The following is a 20327-nucleotide window of genomic DNA, read 5'->3' as shown; positions in this document are numbered from 1 at the left end:
ATATGGATGCATTGATGAATCAATGACAAACAATTGCAGGGTAATAGAAGGATAGATAGCGATCAATATGTCGATGGCGTATGGAAATCAATATATAGATTGGCCCATTATGTGGATCAATTCGGTCGCATGAGTACAATCAATAAATTACTACATAATGAATTTCCATAATACAGAGCAGGTAACTAGCAAGGTGTGATTGCACCAAACAGAAGAATACCATTGTCCTCTTTGTTCTTCCATGCTGCCAATCATATTCCAAAAAAATATTAATAATTTAAATGATAAGTGTATTGATGAATGGAGCCATTCATTCATTCTCTCTCAAAGGGGCTCTGTGTGACAGGAGACATCGCTCAGGGGTGCGGTTAACATGCAAGGAGGAGGTGAGAAGCAATGTACATCTAGAAATATACTGCATATAAAAGATGAAAATTGTTTTCCGGTGCTCTGCGCATGCACGCAAACACACAGGGAGGGAGGGAGGTGGATGGGATGGCTCTCATGTTGATCTGAACCACAGCTGTTGGCCATGTGTGTGTGGAATATTTAACACAGCTCCCGCGCTTGCATCCTCTTCATCATCTCATCCCAGTCATTCTGCAGCCATGTCGGACTCAGAGGACATGACGGAGTTCGCCAGCATCGTGGAGCGCATCGAGCGCGGCGAGGTGAGTTTTACCGCCGGCGATGAGCGCAGGCGGCGCCGCGTCATGCCGGGTGGAAGCCTGACGGTTTCAGAAATATGATTTACGGTCGTTTTAATATGATACAGTATGCACAACGGGCCTCACCTTTGAGTGTTTACGTCATTTTGAATGAGATTTATTGCCATTTTCTAGTCATTACTCTTTAATGCAGAAAGGCTGCTGTCATTCTCACTGTACGCTATTGAACAAAATAATTCGTCATGTACATGTACAATATGATAACGGATCACTTTGTGGCTACACCAATGCGCTCCAATACAAGCGATGCATGAAAACATTCTAGCTCTACAAGAGTCATTTTTCATTTAGCGATAATAGGTTTATTATAGGTGGGTGGGTCGAGCTGTACCGCATCGCATTGGGAGCTGTTCCGAATTTTTTGACCTACCCTGTAATAAAAGGGAACCCAAATACTGTTGTGCACATCAAATCCTTACCAAAAAGTACAGTACTTTTACATTTTTAAAACTTAAGTTCTAAAAATGACATTTGCCAAAGTAGAAATGACATTTTTTCAATCACCATCTGATTCTGTATAATTTTTTTTACATAACCTTTTTTATTTAGTTATGGCAATTGAGCATACACTCTCGTTTGCAAAACACAAAATAATGCTAACCATCTAGAAAAATTTATCTTCATCAGCAAAAAAAAGCATTTATTGCACAATATGATGTAAACACAACACAAAATAACTGTTACATGAGATGAGTCTGCTTTCACTGAGTTCATGTCCTGATCACAACCTTTATGATGCCACCGTTAAGTTGACTTTGAAAGTTAAATATTAGGAATAAAAGTCAAGTAACATAATTAAAAGGTAACGAAAGGCCTTATTAGTTATGTCCATACCATATGGCCATGTGCTTTAATACATACAGCTCATGGTAATAAAGCGACTGGTGCATGAGCAACATTGTTATCCTTGACCCCATATGATGGCATGACAATATTACATTTTGATTTATATGGTTACTGGGTATTTTATATGGTTAGTATTTTATTCTTATCAGATGTGTACTTTACACTGAGTCGCCTAAAATAGACCAGTGCATGTATTCTTGTAAAATCTAAAACATTACCATCTTGGATATTGATGTTCATACTGATCTATTTAAAGATCAATTGTCGAGCAGCACTTTGTTGTATTGGCCTTTTGTTGTGTTGCAATGAGCCGAGAGTGTGTTTGGACTTGTGTGTTAGTCCAGTAGTTCCACAGTGCTGCAGGCAGGGTGCACACTTTTCTTGTGTATGTGGCACCCTTGGCAGCAGCTATACAGTAAGTCAGGCAGGGAACCCGGTAACCGAGAGCCTGCATGGTGAATAAGAAGAAGATATATTTACCTTTTAGTGTGATGACTGAAACAATCAGAAAATTCGTATTCGACATAATACTGCAGAAAATCTGTGCTAGGGTCAAACTAGGCCCTCACAAGCCATACAATGTTGTACAAGCGGTATTTTAAGGCATAAGTCGTCTATAAATGCAATAAATAAATAAATTGTGAAGTACTTAATATTGAAATACAAAAATAAAACGTAACGCTAAAGTAATTGTGGAAACTTGAATCACAATAATAAACAATATACCTTGATTTCCCTGAGAGTAAAAAAACTCTACTGAGAGTAAAAAAAAAAACACTTTTGCATTTAACTAATTTTGTGCAGTTCTTGTACTGATCCAATTTGCCGGTATACCTATAAACTTTATAGGTCACGGGACACTTAAGTGTTTATACTATAATTATAGTATAAAGTGTTAGCATTAGCCATTAGCACTCAATTAAAACACGGTCAATCATGGTGTCAATTAACTTGTCATGTTATTTAACTTTAAGAGCCGACGAAGTCCATTTTCTACACCAAACCGTGTTCGTTTGACAGTACAAAAATGCGACTGTTAGATTTATGCGCTAGGTGATTAAGTTTACGAGATGCTCTTGAAAGCAACTGTGGTTCCCATAGAGATCTCCCCCCCCCCTCCCGTTCTTTCTTCTCACGCCCCCTCCCTCCCCACCGCGTGCTGCCTTTACTGCCGCAGTAAGCGTCGGGTACTTCTGCTAATTCACCGGCTCGACTCTTTCCGCCGCGTCACGAAAAGTTCACACGGCTTTTTTGTACTCTGCTTCAGCTGCGATCCAAACAAAAGCCGTTTGTGTTGGGACACGAAAGAAAATCGTTTTATTCTCTAATTTATTGTGGGAAGTGAAATCCCCCCTTCGTCATGACTGCAGAGATGCGGCGAAGTAGCGCACACGCGGTAAGTCACTTGGGCAAAAGTTTGATGCATTTGGCGAGACGATACGTCACAATTGTCATGTGTGTTCTACAATACTCGCAAAGTCAAAACAAATTTTTCGATTTGTCACTTCTTTGAGAGCTTTCTTTTATAACTTTGAAACATTTTGGCGTTTTTTAAAAATCATTTTTGTGCCTTATTTCTGCGATTGTCTTTATGTCGTTACAATAGCCTTGCGCGTCGCAAACGTGAGCAACACGCACGTCTACGCGTTTTTAAGTCTATATTTAGCTAGTGTACTTAATCCTTCCTTATATAATGTGTGAGAACCACGCTAAAGCCAAGAGACTGCAGACTATTAATTGTCGCACTGGCACGACAAGTGTCCTTGTGCTTGCCAATTTGGTCACACCTATGTGACAGAATACTACTTTTCAAAATGGGATTTAAAAAAAAAAAAAACTTGACGGAATTATTTGGGTTACAAAAATGTTGATAACAGAATGGGTTTTTATAATTTAGATTCTTAAAGTAGGTACATTTTGCTCTCATAGTAGTTGTGCAGATTTAGTTTTTTTTTAAAAATCAGACTTATGTTGTCATGTGGTTGACAGAGAAGGTGTCTTTATAACTTTTGATAAAGTAGGTACATTTTGCCCGCATAGTAGTTTTGCACATTTTATGTGATGCGGTTGACCTTCATGACCTGGTATTACTTTCAGCTCACAGCTGTGCATTACCAATAGTTAATTGCTTAATTGATTTGACCCCAATTTGTTTGTGACCATTTGAATTTGAAGGCGTTTCCAAACTTAACGGATGTTTAGCATGAGGGGAAAAATTGCGAAGCTGGATGAAATAAAATTTGGTCAAAAAGTTATAACTCAGTGCAATGTGGTGGACATTGAATTACTAAATGATGGCTAATGGCTCTGCCACCCGCAGGTTCCCATCAAGAATATTGAGCGTGAGCTGATCTGCCCCATCTGCAAGGAGCTCTTCACACACCCGCTCATCCTCCCATGCCAGCACAGCATTTGCCACAAATGCGTCCGGGAGCTGCTCATGCTCAACTATGACGACTCCTTGGACGGTGGCTCCGAGTGCTCAATGCCGGGCAGCCCCAGGTCCCGCGTGCCATCGCCCTCCATGGAGAGGCTGGACAAGCTCGTACGATCAGGTCAGTCAGTATGAGACGAGACTTATGAGACAGCTGTGATGTATCCAGCGAGGTTACTTTTATTAGTCCGTTTTATTAACTATACAGGCAATGTCATGTAATTGTGAAAATTGAGATAAACTCTGTCTTAACTTTAAAGACGGAATGCAAAGGTGATTGGGTATTGCATATTTGCATCACGATTCTCGTTTTTATTCAAAAGTAGTCATGCAAAGTAACAGCTTGGATCAACAATGTGGATGAAATTCCCAAGTTTTGGAGTTTTGAGGTTCCAGTTGACAAGGATCAAGACAAAGGGCCAAGCTTAAAGTGGGCCAGGCGTTATTGTGCCTCCCTCCTCCTCCTTGTCCTACTTTAATGAACACAAATGATTTGATGACAATGTGGTACACACGCCTTTCTTGTGCTAATCCTGTCTCTTTTTTTTCCAAGTAGGAGTCACTTTTATGAGTTACAGTATGTCTGAGTTTTGATAGGCTTAAGCCTGAATTGGCACGACTGTCTGGTTTTAAGTGAGGGGGAGTGTCAAATAAAAAACCCAGTACAATCAGCAAAGACTGATGCGTGAACGAAGATTTAAACATTCTGAACTTGTCGCAACAGTTTCTGGCTCCCTGCTTAAGTTTTGAAATTATTTCCAGAGATGCACAATAGTTGCCTTTCCCCCCCCCTCTTAAAACAGCAAAGTCTCTCTGATTCGAGACCTGCTTTTTAAGACTCGTCATTGCAGCGGCTTTGCGTGGCAAGAATTGACCAAATAAACACACACGGCAGATGCTCCCCTGGATTTTTTTTTTTTTGGGGGGGGGGGGGTGTGATCCTTGCTCTCCCGGCTGTATTTTTCTGCTACGCAATCTCCACTTGCCTTAGTGGCATATTTTAATTAGCAGACCAAGCTACAAGTGGTTGCTATGCAACAGAGAGGTTCTGGGCAGAAAAAAAAAGAAAAGCAACCCAAACCTGTCTCTTTGCGAACATTCCCCACCCCGACACTCCAAGGCAAGCTGAATGAGTTTATTATATCCAGCATGTCTTGAGTTGACACAGGAAACCAAAGCCTCCACTTTTGAATAAGCAAATTTGAGGGCAGGCTGAAAGCCCCTCTGTACTAGGACAACTCCCCAATATGTTAACTATGACCAAGTGCGCTCAGCTACAGCGTTTGCAGGCTGTAAACATTCTACGCAGGATTATGAATATCCGCATTGCGTACGTTTTAATAAGATGATTACAAAAACGCACAGAGCATCTTGTTGTTGAAAAGCCACAACTTACGAGCTCATTACTTCGCCGAAAAAACATGCCGGCCGCCGCCGCTCACTCGGATGGTCGGTTACCATGGTGATGCAGGCTGCCCCTGTAAGGAATGAATGAGGGATTACAAGGAAAAGAATAGAAGAGGACCTGCTGGCTGTTTATTTTATTATCAGTGTGCAACTGGGACAGGCACTACTGTGGCGTCCTGCATAAACTAATGCTACTTGTCGCACGGCATACCAAACAAAGACTTGGCGATTAATCAATTTTTCTTCTTGAAGTTGAGTTCATTACTCAACTTTTTTGTGGCTTCCTTTGTAAAACGCATGTCCTAGCTGACATCCAATGCCCTTTTCCATCCACTGAAGCTCGAGACGCTATTTTAAATCATGATATTAACAGCACTGATGTAATGCATTATATTGTATTGAAGTGAATTCTGTTTTTTGCATGCACTTGTTCAACATGCAGTCAGTAGACACTTCATTAGGTGCACCCGCACCTTCTGATGATATCCCAGTCAGGTGTACCTATTGAAGTGTCCTGTGAGTCTATATCGTGCATCTGAAAAGTATTCACAGGGTTGTATTTTTTTCCACATTTTATGTTAGAGCTAGATTAATTTATTTCCTCAAAATTCCTCACCCACGACACCCCATAATGACAATTCCCCCGCCCCCTTTTTTTTTTTTCTTGTAATATGATGCCAAAAGCCTGGCACACCTATGGGCTGGGCGGTTTTGCCGATTTCCCTTGCCAATCCTGCTCAAGCTCAATCAGGTTGGATTGGCGTTTTGGTGTGCTGCCATTTCAAAATAAATGTATTCCCTTCTCGGATAAATCTGTAACTTCGGCCAAATGTGGACAAAATGGCACTGTGAATACGCACTGTTACTATGCTTACCCACTGTGTTCAATCATCTATAACTATATTCCACTCCAAGCTACATGACACTCATGTTTTTATTTTTTATTTTAATTAACCACTTGCTTATCACTGACTGTTCTCATGATGACATGATCTCACATTCATGCCTTTGTTTCATATTTTATTGTCACCTCTTTTTTTGTTGATTGCTTGCAGCCTCAGTGCGAAGGTCGCTCGGAAGTCGAGGTAGACGCGGCCTCCGGCTCTTGAGTTACTGTAGTAGTGAGTACAGTGTCGCCAGTGGGACCCTCTTTGTAAAACCCTAGCTTGAGTGCTACTTTTCCGCTAGTCCTCACCCCTTTTTATTTTATTTTTTCATTTTAGCTTTGTCATCGCTACCAAATGCAAATTAACTCTACGAAGTAGCTAAACAGATTAGGTTTTTTTTTGTCATTTTTTGTCACTTAGTTTGTAGTAACTGTTGCACTCACTTGTGCATAGCAAAAGAGATACGATAAATATATATCAGGGAACAATCCAGCACAAGAAATACGTCCATTAAATGACATTGGGGGAAAAAATGCCAAGCTCGTAAATTTGACTGAAAAGTCATTAGTCACGGCTGCTAATATTTCACTCCAGTTATGGAGGTGGCAGTATTGGATTACAGAGTGGTTGACAACTGCCAAGCAAGTTGAACAAGAAGCCATTTCTGTCTTCTCTGCAGCTAAATACGATTAGGTTAGTTAACAGATCGGGTACTCAAGGAAAACTAAATGAATGGATTTTAATAGTCACAATTTTATCTATCTTGCTATTTTCTCCATCAAAATGAATGATGTAAAAAATGTCAGGCGACGATCGCAGGTTTGTGTTGAAACAGAGAATCTCCAACTCAAACTCCCCAACACCGTTTGGGCTCGCCCACATTCTTGCTCTTCTTGACAGCAGTGGCTCCGGGGCCCCCTGCTCGCTCTACTTATCGTCTCCTCGTGGCATTAAATACACAAAGCGGCTGCTAATCGTTTAGAATTGTCACTGCAAGCCAAGCAAAAGAAAACAGAAGATGAGTAAGCGGTTATTTGTCAGCGCTGCCAATATTTAATTGCGCTTTGGATGCAAGTGAGCATTCTTGGAAGAAATTATATCTGACCAGGCTTTTTTTTTTCTTTGATTGCTGTCCCTAACTTTTTGTGTGTAGTGAAATTTACTGTCTGAAAACCATTACATCAGACATGAGAAGTTGAGCTTCAATGAGATGTTAGTATGGAAACAGGAGTTCAAAACATTCCAAGATTCTCCCAACAGTTTGACACAGAGCCGATTATATCCGTCCTGGCTTTTGCTGGCCGCCACGTTGTTAGACAACATCAAAATCATCTCTCGAATAGTTCAAGTAAGACGCACTGTCGCTGCAGGGCCGGGCCATGGAAGTCACGTTATGCTCATCCTCATCCTCATCTTGACTTTGTCGTGGTCAGGGGTTCCACTCTCGCAGCTGTTAGCCCAAAGGTGTCAAACCGCCACGCTTCGTCCCCTTGCTCACATGCACGGCATATATGCAGACCCGACGTAGTTGACACATTTGTCGCTGCCTCACCCTAACACCCCCCCTTCCCCCCCCCCCCCTTCCACAATGTTTTTTCCTCACCTGAGGAGTGTTTGATTGAATTTTCAGGTCCTCGGAAACGAAGCGGAAATACTGAGATAAATCCAGCACTCCTCACTTCTCCCCAAAAACGTGAAGCAATATTCTTGTCAATGTGGTGTTTTTTTGTTTTCCTTTTTTGTGTGGTTGCTGAGTCGTCACTTTAGTTTGCTGGCTTTTAAGTGTGTTCACGCAGTGTTTTTGAGTCCATTCTCACTGCTTTGTGTCCGCCGTGATGTGTACGCCACCTCACTTGTTAGGATGCTGCTGCATCAGTAACAAGCACAGTATTGTGAAGGCAAAAAAAGAAAACTCTTGAAAGCTCTGTTGCTTTAGGAGGTCTTGTGTTGTATGTGTGGAAATACAGTAAGTGTTAATATGACAACTGGAAAAATGATTCATTACAGTGAAAGACAGTACTTTTGTCACACTGATTGACTTTCACGTTGTTTTGATTTACAGGAAATAGAAACACTATGTTGTCGCCAAACTTTGCAAAAGCAAAAATTATAATAGAAGTGTAAATTTGTCGTCACTGTAAAAGCTAACAGTACAAGTAATTTTTACAGTTTTATAAGACATTAGCCACTGGTAAACTCAAAAGTCAAACTACTCAATTTTTATCAACAGGAAACTGTCAATTTGTGTATAACTATCACGCATATTCTACCAAGGATAATCAATCTTAAGTGGCATCACACCCAAAAGTACAAAAAGCAAAGGAAAAAAACAAAACATGCTGTTGGTCTATGAGTTGCTAATTGACCTCAATTTGATGAACGCCGAATTTGACCACTTCTGGCGTTTCCGCTGTCTTAAATGTTCAAACACAGAATGTCTCTTGGTCCAGCTTAACAATCAACACTTACTGTCTGCCACTGTTGTGAATGGTGAATGACTTGCAAAAAGCAAAAAGATCCCATTTTCTTTCCCCTCACAAGACTGCTTGTCATCTCAAGCCACAGTGGTCCTAAGATAGCGCCTCCTCCAGGACCCATGAGTGACAGCTGCCTGATATGATGCCTTGTGTTGTGCTTCTGTTACATGCATCCACGGAACAGTAGTCAATAGTCGTTGATTTGTGAAGCACAAAGTGAGGAGAGTATGCTGAGGCCCTATTTGTGATCACAATCAAATAGAATCATACAATGCAAGACATTTTGACGTAGCATTTGCGTTACATTTTGCAGGTGGATGCTCAATGTAGTTCTTCAGCCTAATTAATGTATTAATTAATGATTTACTTGAGTCCAGTTAGGAAGTGCGCCTTTATTTTTTAGATGCATTTGTGTACTGGTGCATCTCAGTAAATTCAAATACTGTAGTAAAGTTTTCAGTGCCTCCACTGTGCTGTCTTTTGTTAACAACCTTTTTAAAGAAATTTGGTATTCACAAGTAGGGCCTCAGACAAAATCCCAAACAAAAGACCAAGGCTGTGAATGCAACGCTCTCTCTACATGACACTCACTACGCATCCCCCCCCTCCACCCTCCCAGGTTCCATCTCATCCCCGGGCTGGCGCCGAGGGTCCGTGACACCTCGGGTCACCACCATCGCCTGTCCGGGCTGCCAGCATGACATCGACCTAGGCGAGCGCGGTATCAGCATGCTGTTCCGCAACTTCACTCTGGAGAGCATCGTGGAGCGCTACCGGCAGGCAGCCCGCGCCGCCGTCGCCATCATGTGCAACATCTGCAAGCCGCCGCAGCAGCAAGAGGCCACCAAGAGCTGCATGGACTGCAAGGCTAGCTACTGCAACGAGTGCTTCAAGATGCACCACCCCTGGGGCACACCCAGGGCCCAGCATGAGTACGTGGGACCCACCACCAACTTTAGACCCAAGGCAAGTACCGCCAACCATCAGTTTCCACTAAAGGCAACAAATCACTTCTCTTTTTGATGTTTATTGAGCGCTGAGTTCAGTTTCTATTTTAAGACGCGGATCAGGAAACTGTGTCTCGATGCTTTTTGGAAGTCTGGTGCTTGTTCCTGTTTCACTTCAACTTAGCTCTTCAAAGCTTTTCAAAGTCATGTTCTGTCTGACGTCACAGGTGCTGATGTGTCCCGAGCACGAGATGGAGAAGGTGAACATGTATTGCGAGGCGTGCCGACGGCCCGTGTGCCACCTGTGCAAGCTCGGAGGCAGCCACGCCAACCACAAGGTCACGTCCATGAGCAACGCCTACAAGATCCTCAAGGTACGGAACTTTCGCGAGGCGTCGTGCCGTGTCACATGACCCGCTCTTAGCGTCACTTCTAAGAATTAACTGAAGAACCTGGAGAACAGGTTTAATGGTTTAACGCTGATGGTGGGCCACACACTAACATGGAATAACCCATCCCAGACACTTCTAAGCACATGTCAACTTATTAGGGCACACGTTGGAAAAAAAGTATTTGAACACACCAAAATTGGTGTGATGTTGGCAAATCTACATTGGAGTGTTTCAATGTGAGCTGTGGCCCACAGCAGCTCCTGTTCAAGTGTGCTCATTGTGTTCGTGCCTTGCCATTTTCCTGTCTTTTAATAAATGTCTCTCCTTGCCCACTGAGAGAGCATTAAAATTAGAAATCTGTAATATAGTGGGGGTTGTGAATGATGACACTTTGAACGCAAGATGAGTTTCGACTTGTCGTCCGGGAACAGTCTGTGTGAAATTCAATCGGCTGAGTGCAGGCGTGTTAATGTTGAATGCAAGCGTTTGTCCCCCATGACTGCGTTATTCATTGTGCTGTCAAACTGCGGTTAAGGTTGGACCTGCTTCAGGTTTCGGTGGCTGCGACAAAAAAAAAATTGCAGTATCATCTCATTGTGTTCCATACGAAAACGTCTATGCAGATAATGGTCCTCGTTGGAGTTTGCGGGTGTCCCTAGTCAATTGCCTGGTCAGTGTGTGTGTATATGTAGGCCACCTGAAAATCTGCTGTGTCTTCATCTGTTCTCTCGCAGGAGAAGCTGGCCAAGAGTATCCATTACCTCATCAGCAAAGAGGACCAAGTCAGGGCTCAAATTACCGGACTGGAGCAACTCATCAATCAGACAGAGGTACAAAACTTGAAACTCTCAACAACATCCGGGGAAGATGGCTCACTAATGATCACGATCAAAGAAACTCGTCTCGTTTTCATTTCCTATTGTCAATTGGAATTCCTTTTTTGGTCAATGACTCAACCTGGTAGGAAAGTATCCCACCTTTAAAGGGAACATAGTGTGACTTGTTTGAAAACCTGTCCGTGGAGTTGAACAGCAGTATCTGACTGCACTATGCGTTAAGTGCATCCAGGTTAATTAGTTAAACCACACAAACAAGGAAACTGGAGGTTGGGTTCCTCTAAACCAGCCTACAATTGTGTTCTTGTCACACCATTTTTTTTTTGAAAGAGGAGCAGCTGTTTTTCAAAGACATCTTAATGTTTTAAACGTCATCTATTATTGGTTGTTATCTAGATAAAATGGTAGCCTGGATGGATGACGTGTTTTCCCTCAAAACTAATGTCAACTGTTAAATATTCCTGGTTTGTTTTGTTGGTCAAGACTTATGATGTCATGTTAATGTTTGGATGATGGGGTGTATTTTGGTTGTCTTGCAAAACCTAACATGTGTTTGAATTGGAATAAAATGCAGGCTGACACTATCAAAAATCCCTGGAGAGCACTGAGGATTTTTCATGTTTGTCTCAAAGGAAAATGGGCAGCTAGCAGAGCGTCAGGCCAACGAGCACTTTGAACGCCTGTTTGAGACCCTGCAGGAGAGAAAATCGGAAATGCTCAAATCCATTGAGCAGTCACGAAGCAGGCGCATGGGACAGCTCAAATCCCAGGTACATATGTGTGAGAATTTCTGCAGATTATTTTTTCTGTTTTTTTTTTTACAATTTCAGTATTTCTTTTGATAGTCTTTCAGTTGAGATTGTTGGAACTTTATATTTTATTAAATCACATCAAGAGAATGTCTCGCTAATGTAATTGAAAATATGTTCTATTTGTCTGTAATGGCTATTTGATGGCTGGTTGATGTACATAAATGAAAGCATATTCAAATTTTATTGCTATCTTACTTATTTTAAATTTTTAAATTACATTTGTACTTTTTCATCGTCATTTTTAATATAATTTAGAATTGAAGAATTTTATTGAAATTTTTTCTTATTCTTTTTCGTTTTAATCATTTATCATTAGCATCTCTATTCTGTGTCGTCACAAAATTCCCAGTACAAAATTAGTTTTGAGTTTTAATGTGATTTTATCGGTATTTTCCCAGATGGAGGAGTACCAGGGCATGCTGGAGAACAGTGGCCTGGTGGGCTATGCTCAGGAAGTCCTCAAAGAGACCGACCAGTCTTGCTTTGTGCAGACTGCCAAGCAGCTGCATGTCAGGTATATATTTAAGACCCTTTAAGTTACTTAGGCTTTGTTTGTTTGTGAGGCTGCAGAACATCAACATGCCAAGCCACGTGCAGGCAAGTTCTCAAATGCAGTAAGCAACCTTAAGCTGGTTAATTGAGCTCCATTAGCGGCTTTGGATAAGAACAGAACCTTTGCACTCATGGGATCATGATACTGTCCACTCTCACTCTAGCACTATTCCTAATCCTTGCTTATGAAAGAAAAAAAAATGCCTCAAATACAAATCAGTTTAAGATTGTGTGTGTGTGTACAGAATCCAGAAAGCCACAGAGTCTCTAAGGACTTTCCACCCATCAGCTGACTCCTGTTTTGATGAGTTTGTGCTGGACACGTCAAGAGAAGAGACCCTCCTCAAAGAGTTGTGCTTCGGCGGAGGTAACGTCACATGACACACACAACATGGTTCGCTGGAGTGAAGCGCAGACATCTGCAGATATCAAGAGTCTGAATGAGACACAGGGATCAATGCCGGATCAATATTGAGACCTGATCGTTGGTTAACAACCTTCTCACCACGTTCTTTTCATACCTAGCTGATGTCATCGTCCCAACGATTACGGAAGGAGCAGTGTGGAGAAAGTCAATACAATTGCTGCCCTACAATGGCTTTTATGTAATTGCAATCAATGCTGCTATGTTGACAAGAGGAACAAATCATTAGCGGAATAGTCTAACCTTTGGCACATTAGAGCCGCATCGAGTAATTGATCCGACCGATTGCCATTCAGTAACTTTCTTCAGTTCACAAGCTCATTGATTAAGTGACTGGCTAACAAATGACCAATTTGATTAACCTTTCCTCTTTATCTTTACGTACCCTCCACACCTGGTGTGTTAAATATCCATATCTGAGAGACTTTTTCTTAGGTGCCTGTTTACGTGGTACTCTTTAAGTTAGAGTTCAAATGGGGTCAGCAGATTCGCACTGAACAAAAGTGCATACAAATTGAGGTAATTACACTTGCCAGTGGTTTCATGTTGTGAAGAGGAAGGCTTCTGACCAAAATGAGTGGCCATGGGAAAACAAATTGTCTGGAGTACAAAGAGATGGCTTGAGATCTTTAAGAGTCCTCCTTGTGACACTGATCCAGCTTCCATTACGGCACAAGAGACCTGCCCTTAAAGTTACCAAAATAAACTTCTTGATGTGAAGAATGCTTTTTACCCCAAAACCACAAAATGACACACTTGCTTTTTGTGGAACATGAATACACATGGACACTGTTTTTAGGGTTTAAATGCTTGGCCAGAAGATACTTTAATGGCTCATCAACTGCCAACGCTTCAATCAAATTAGTGCAGTGCAGAGCTGCATTTCCTTTGCTAAGAGCACCATTAGCCCTCACAGGAAACTCAAATGGAAGGCGCATAAAAAAACAAGTGGTGGAAAAGATCTGGCTGGGGGCCACATTCGGCCCGCTTTGTTCTTTAATTCGGTCCACTGAGTGTTTTTATTACTAACAGTCTTGCAATGTTTGTTGCATTCAACTAGCTTTTTAGATAGCTTAGCTTTTGCAGTTTATAGTATATAATTGAGATTGAGTGAAAGTGGAGTTTGAAACCAACTGAAAATTTTGGAATCTACCTGTCAGTCTGCTTGCTGTCGGTGGTAGTTATCAGCTGTTGACTTGGGGCCACTCAAAAGGAGAATGGCGGCGTGCCAAGGGGGACCTCAGCTGTGTTTGCTATGTCAGCAATGCTGAAACAGTCTGCATTATTCCTTCACTGTCAACGCCGACGTCTGTGAGCACGGCTGACGCTCAAGTGCTTGCGTTGTATTGCTACTAAACACATTGTAATCAACTTGCGTTACTCTGTCAAGGGGTTTACTCTCATTAGTATGGCAGCCGAACAAAAACTGAGCTATAATGCAACTTGGTTGGTTAGTATACGGAGGTCAACTGTTAACTTGTTCGCCATCTAAGTGAAGGATGTTAGTTGAATTTCATTTACAGTAACTGAGGAATGCTACTTGGGTAGTCAACAGTGGGCTTGCGAATCAAATCATAACATGGCAAGCTAGGAAACTAAAGAACATTAACTGAATTCAATTTTTCTTCATTAATATTCTTTATTTAATTTTATGTATTTCATATCACCAACATGTCTCTTGTAAAGACACCAACTTAAGGAAATACTGGCTCAATAGTGAAAAATGAGTCGATTTCCTGTATGCAGCAGGAACAAAGGATGACGGGAAGGAGAGAAATCCGAACCCCCTGCAGTAAAACTTGGCAATGCTGCACTCCGTCTGCTACCGGTCTAAATGTCTGATGGCCCACTGCCCCAATTTTGTTGCAAACTGGCGACAAACATGGGAAATAATTAAAAGGCATTGTTTGTGTTTGAATTTCTTCCATCAAAGTAGTAGTAGTAGTAGTAGTGGTCAATAATAGATTGTTTTGTTGGTCTGCGTTATGCAAGATGATTCACGTATGCGCATACATTTGCTTCAGTTCACGCAGTAGAGCAAAGTACATCGCTGAGCAGGATTAAAGGCTTTAATAGATCCGTCTTAGTGAATCAATGAGATCCACTTCTCATGACATTTGTCAATCACTTAGACTTTCACATCTATGTATTGTTACACCGTAAAGGCCACATGTTAAGTGGAAGCTCTCAGGCCCAAAGTGTTAAACTTTTTGGGAGAAACTAATAACCTTCTGTTCCATTGGCTCAAGTGCTCCCCATGACATTATATGGTGTACCTATTTTAATGCTATAACAAATGGAAAAAATGTTTTGGTCCTTTGATGCTTACTGAAATAAGATTTGACAGTTCTTAAATGGGAATTGGGCACTTACACTCGCAATGTAGATCCACCCACAAAAGACTTCATTTAAAGATCCCCTCCCTTTAATATCGAGATTTGCTTCCACCCTCATTCAGTTCCGGACCCCCCCATGATTGACCTGTCCAAGAGCCGAGTCTATAATGAGGCCACCATCTTCTGGAGGCTGTCTGACGACCACCAACCCACAGACCAGCACGTGCTAGAGTACCGCAAGTAGGCACTGAATGCAGTGATGTCATCAGCAGAAAAGTACATCCAGGTAAACATTTCCTGATTTCAGATTGGGTGACCCAAGGCGCTCGCTGTCCCAAGAGGATATTGAGGATGGCGCCTGGCAAGCGATGGAGCACCTGCACGGTCCCAGCACCACAGTGTGCGGCCTGGACCCCGACAGCGTGTACGCATTCAGGGTGCGCACCTGCCGGAACTCGGTGTTCAGCCCTTATAGCCCTGAGGTCACCTTCCATACACCCCCTGCACCTGGTAAGAAGGAACATCAGTTGGCATTATTGCTTTTATCACATAGTTGACAAAAGTACTCCAATAGATGTATGGACAGAAGTACTGATGTACTTTGTTACTTCCCGGCATTGTTTACATGATTTATAATCTGCATTGTAATACAGGTTTTTTTGAGTGTTCTGGAGAGCTTCCTGGGAATGGTGTTTGCAGATGATTAATTGAAATCTCCAAATGTGATTATGCATAGGATTAGTGACTTGCCTGGTGATTTTGGCCAGAGCAATAAGTAAAAGAATAGATAATCCTCGTTTTTGTGTTTAGAGACAGATTAAAAGATGACAGATGCTTTGCTGTTTTGGTTTTCAATTCTGAGGCGCACAATAGAGGCAATGAAGCACAATGATGTTTTGACAAATCACCATGGTGATGCTTTTTTTTTTTTTTCTTTTGCCTGTCTTTCACACTATTCTAACCAGAGCGGGTGAATTGTTTAGTCGGCAGCTAGTGTGAGATGGTAATGTGGAAGACTACAGCTTCCCTTCTATGCTTCTTCTTGTCAAACAGTGCAAACAGATGGACTCAAATGCCAGCCGCAAACAATCCTGATCAGTCCTTTGTTCACAAAAAGTTGTTCACTAGCTTTTCTGGCTGAGAGTGCTTTCCACCCAACACAATTTGGGACAGTCACTTGGCTTGGATTTTATTTTGGACACGTGTTGTGATTGGGACATCTTCATTCCTGTGCTCTGTTGAAGGATTCAATGTGCATCACTAATGAGGAATTTGAAGCCAGAGAACACACGCAGAGTCAGAATCTTGGACTCGAGAGACTAGGATCGTTGTATGTTGGGGGAGGAGCCAAATTTTGCCTGCGCTATTCCCTTGACACTGTCGTCAGGTAGACGTCAACTTCAATTCATGTCATTATAAATGTAGCTCTGCTGTGGTGTGCAGGCAGACGTTAGAATTATTATGCCCCAGTTGTTCTAAGGACTTCCCAGGCCCATAAATGAGCGTGTCCTCCCTGGAGTAGACCCCATATTGCCCTTCCATGCAAAAGGTTGAGCGAACATTATGGCATGATGTCATGTTGGCCTACTAACTATTTATAGAAGCTAATTAATTCCATCCAAATGAGGAGTTAGCTACACATGGTGATTACATTTCTTGAGGGAGTAGTGAGTCTTTTGTATTCCAGCGCCCTCATGTGTCCACTTTTGGCATGTACACATAGTGAAGGCTCAGCATTGGAGAGGATCACAAAAATCTCTTACTAGGGTTGGATGGGGATTTTGGAAATAGAAAACATTTTGTTTTGGCATAAAACAGCCATTCAAAATAATGCAATTTAAAAGCACAACATTCAATAGCTAATTTTCCGATAGTAGAAGTGTATCCAAATTTTAAGTATTTTGAACAATCAATTCTTTCATTCAAATTTTTTTGGATTATTCAGAAGAATTGATCCTAAAAATATTGGATAGTGACAGCCCTACTCTCTACGCACAGCCTTCGACTTCCTGTTCAATGACAAGTGTGGCTTCTGCATGGAGCGCCTGGTGCTCAACAAGCGGCGGGATGCAGTGGAGAGCGTGGCCGGCGTGGCCTTCCTGCTCGCTGCCGACCGCGTGCAGACGGGCAGCTACGTCAGCCTGGACTACATTATTGGCGACACGGGCATCTCTCAGGGAAGGTACGTTACAGCACACACGGTTTGTTGTTTATTATGGTGGTGGCGAGGACACAAACCCTTTTGAAAAATGAATTTTAGTGTTTTCATTCTTAACGAATAAGAATACAGTAGTATCTTGAGATGAGTGAAGATGAAAGCAGTCATTCTGCTCATTTATTTTTTGCAATCTGTCTCATCTTGACCTCAATGGGATTTCATTGAACAGTATACTGCTGCTATCTGTCTTATACTGCCATCAGATGGACAAAGTAGGTAACGGAACAGCATTCAATTGATAGTGTGGCAAAAACTGTTTCATTATTTTTAATTCTATTCAAGCGGTTGAATGTGTACTAACTCTGGTTAATATTTCAAATGTTTGATGTTTTGCAGACACTACTGGGCCTTCAAAGTAGAGCCGCAGTCCTACTTGGTTAAAGTAGGCGTGGCCTCGGACACAAAGCTGCTGGAATGGTTTCACAACCCGAGGGACACCAGCAGCCCAAGGTACTTTCCAGTCGTGCTGCACGGTCAAGCTTCTGCAACACAACACAACCTTACCGGTGAAGCTCCAAACTAAGCCTGTGATGTTAAAAGCAGTATCAAGTTTTAAAGAGCTTAAATTCCAGACACCTGTAATATTTTTCTTTACTGTGCAATTACTTTTAAAACAATGTTTCTTAAGACCCATATTCACATGACTAAAATAAGATTTATTTCCATAGTTTTTTAAAGTAAACAACGTGGGTGTCATCAATGAATTGGAATGCAACAATTGCAAACAAAAATATTTGGATAGTGAATTGTGCTAACCAAAACAGCAGCACCTTTGAAAAGTGTCAAACAACCATCTCTCATCTAGGTACGACCACGACAGCGGCCACGACAGCGGCAGCGAGGACGCTTGCTACGAGCTCTCGCAGCCCTTCACCCTCCTCACCGTGGGCATGGGCAAGCTCTTTATCCCCAAGGCGTCGCCCTCGTCTTCATCTGCCACTGCCGCCACCTCCTCGGGCGACCGCACGCTGCCCATGCCGCAGCGCCTGGGCGTGTGCCTGGATTACGACGCCAGCCGCGTGTACTTCTACGACGCCGACAGCATGCGCTGCCTCTACGAGAGGCAAGTGGACTGCTCGGGGATCATGTACCCGGCGTTCGGCCTCATGGGTGGCGGCAAGGTCCAGCTGGAGGAGTTTGTCACCGCCAAGAGGCTCACCTTCTGAGGGCGACTGGCCGTGGTCAGCTCTCTATTTGCACCTTTTGGCAAGTGTACTTTAGCATGGTATGTGGTAGGAAGGTTGAGGCGGCTTCAATCAGGGTCTTTGGTCCAAATAGTTTTTTTTTTTTCCCGTCAAATTTGATCGACTGTGAAACATCCAACTGTGAAACCTGAGCTGGTATGTTATGACAACACTAATATGATACAGACTCTAGAGTCTGATTCTAGAGTTCTCCAGGCCCGTTGAGGTGGCTTAGATCAGCGGTCTTGGTTTGTCTAATTGATCTGATCAACACTAATATGACACGATTTTATTATCGTTCGTCGTACGAAGCAATGAGATGTGTAATATTGTACCAAAGTTTGTTTTTTTAATTGTTCAATTTAGCTGCTTAGTCAGCAGCCGTTTTAAGTATTTTGGATTTAACAAATGCTTAACTCATCTGACTCCAGAGCAGGATTTCCCAAATATGGGCCTGTGAGTAAACTTTTTTATTTGGGTTGTCGGTTGTGTTCTTAATGTTTAATTTATATACGGTATGTTTATTTGGAGGGAACCTGCTCTTGACGTGTAATAATTGATCACATGATTGACTGTTGTGTAGCAGCTGAATCTTTTTTTCTTAGTGGACCTGATGGGTGAAAGCCTTCGTAGCGAATCTTTTAGTGCTAGCTCCTCCGTGCCTTCCGGTTCATTTGTTTGCTCATCAATTCTCTGATATAGTTGCACAATTGTTTTGAAACATGCACTCGGGTTCAATTTATAACACTTGACTTTTTTTTTTTTTTCCACCCCCATCACTGAAAACACTTTTTGCACTTGTTTTTTTGTTTTTTTTCCTCTTTCTTCCAACACTGTATCACTACCTAGCACATGTGTGTCCTTCACGTTGCATATGGGTATCACTCACTTTTGTCAGAATGTGAACACGATATACCCATCCAGCCTGTTTCCGCCTTCACACATAAAGGAAAATCTGGTGCAACCAAGCAGCCTTTGAAACGCACCGTTGACTTTATTCAAAGTTGCGATCACAGTTTACACTCACTCAAGGGCAATTTACGTTTGGGAAATTAGATATTTGGTAGCAACACGGACACTTAATGGTTAGTTTTTATTTCAGAAGGGTCTTCTGGTACCATTGGTGCTTTGCTTAAATATGACCTACCTCCTTGCTGTCAAGCCTGGATTTTTTTTTTTTTGGTAAATATTTGCAGATCCACCATTTTGTTTAAATCGCGTTCAGTGTGTTCGCCTTCAACATGCCTTCTCTTTTGATGTCAGGTTTTATATACATATTAATATTGTGTGGTTATAATTATAACTATAAACTGTACACTGGAAACGTCCACTTTCATATCACTCTAGAGCAGGGTTGTTTTCTGTGCAAGTGTGTTGTAATCTGTTCTGACTACTGTAAAGTCCTATTTCAACGTAATTCCCTTTTAATCTTATGTACATGTATGTATTATTGGTTCATTACAAATAAATAGAATCAAGCTTCTTACATTTGAACTCTCCAGTCTTACATCATGAAGAAAAGCATTTTTCCATTTTATTTCAATTCCACAACAGTTGCAAACTTGATCCAAAAAAACTAAAATCTCTATGCATTTAAAGACTGACAGGGCAGCTTTCACTGGCGGAATGTAAACAACAGCTGAATGTCTTTGTTTTCCCTGTTTTTGTTTTTGGGTGTAAAATCAAATCAAGTCAAATTTATAACCAAAATTGCAGGCAAGCTAATACAAATTAAAGCTAGCATGCCGCATGTCACTAACACTTGTATGTACCTAAATGAGTGCAATAATAATTCAGTGGAAAAATAGCTAGCTTTGCTTAGACTGAGACTAATTTGCACTGTTGGT

At 41.8% G+C, this 20327-nt stretch overlaps 1 protein-coding gene across 3 annotated transcripts; it reads left to right on the top strand.

Annotated features, from left to right (window-relative positions):
* The first annotated feature begins 249 nt into the window (after positions 1-249).
* On the top strand, positions 250-19966 carry trim36 (tripartite motif containing 36). Of its 3 annotated transcripts, XM_088377279.1 has the most exons (14): positions 250-386; positions 559-671; positions 3895-4129; positions 9399-9745; positions 9954-10100; positions 10853-10948; positions 11587-11724; positions 12165-12280; positions 12564-12685; positions 15201-15318; positions 15386-15588; positions 17077-17260; positions 17633-17746; positions 18102-19966. In XM_088377279.1, exons 1-14 carry the CDS (start codon positions 374-376, stop codon positions 18460-18462), a joined length of 2307 nt encoding a protein of 768 aa, XP_088233405.1. In that variant the 5' UTR covers positions 250-373; the 3' UTR covers positions 18463-19966. The 3 variants fall into 3 exon arrangements, with proteins under 3 accessions (XP_088233405.1, XP_088233406.1, XP_088233407.1); XM_088377280.1 differs by lacking the exons at positions 250-386; positions 559-671 and adding an exon at positions 2729-2970; XM_088377281.1 differs by lacking the exons at positions 250-386; positions 559-671 and adding an exon at positions 3256-3480.
* The last annotated feature ends 361 nt before the right edge of the window (positions 19967-20327 follow it).

This window comes from Syngnathus floridae, chromosome 5 (genome assembly GCF_059516105.1).
Source record: "Syngnathus floridae isolate MCC-2025c chromosome 5, RoL_Sflo_1.0, whole genome shotgun sequence".
NCBI lineage: Eukaryota > Metazoa > Chordata > Actinopteri > Syngnathiformes > Syngnathidae > Syngnathus > Syngnathus floridae.
Note: the sequence above shows the minus strand (reverse complement) of the source record. Positions and strands in the feature narration are given on the sequence as shown.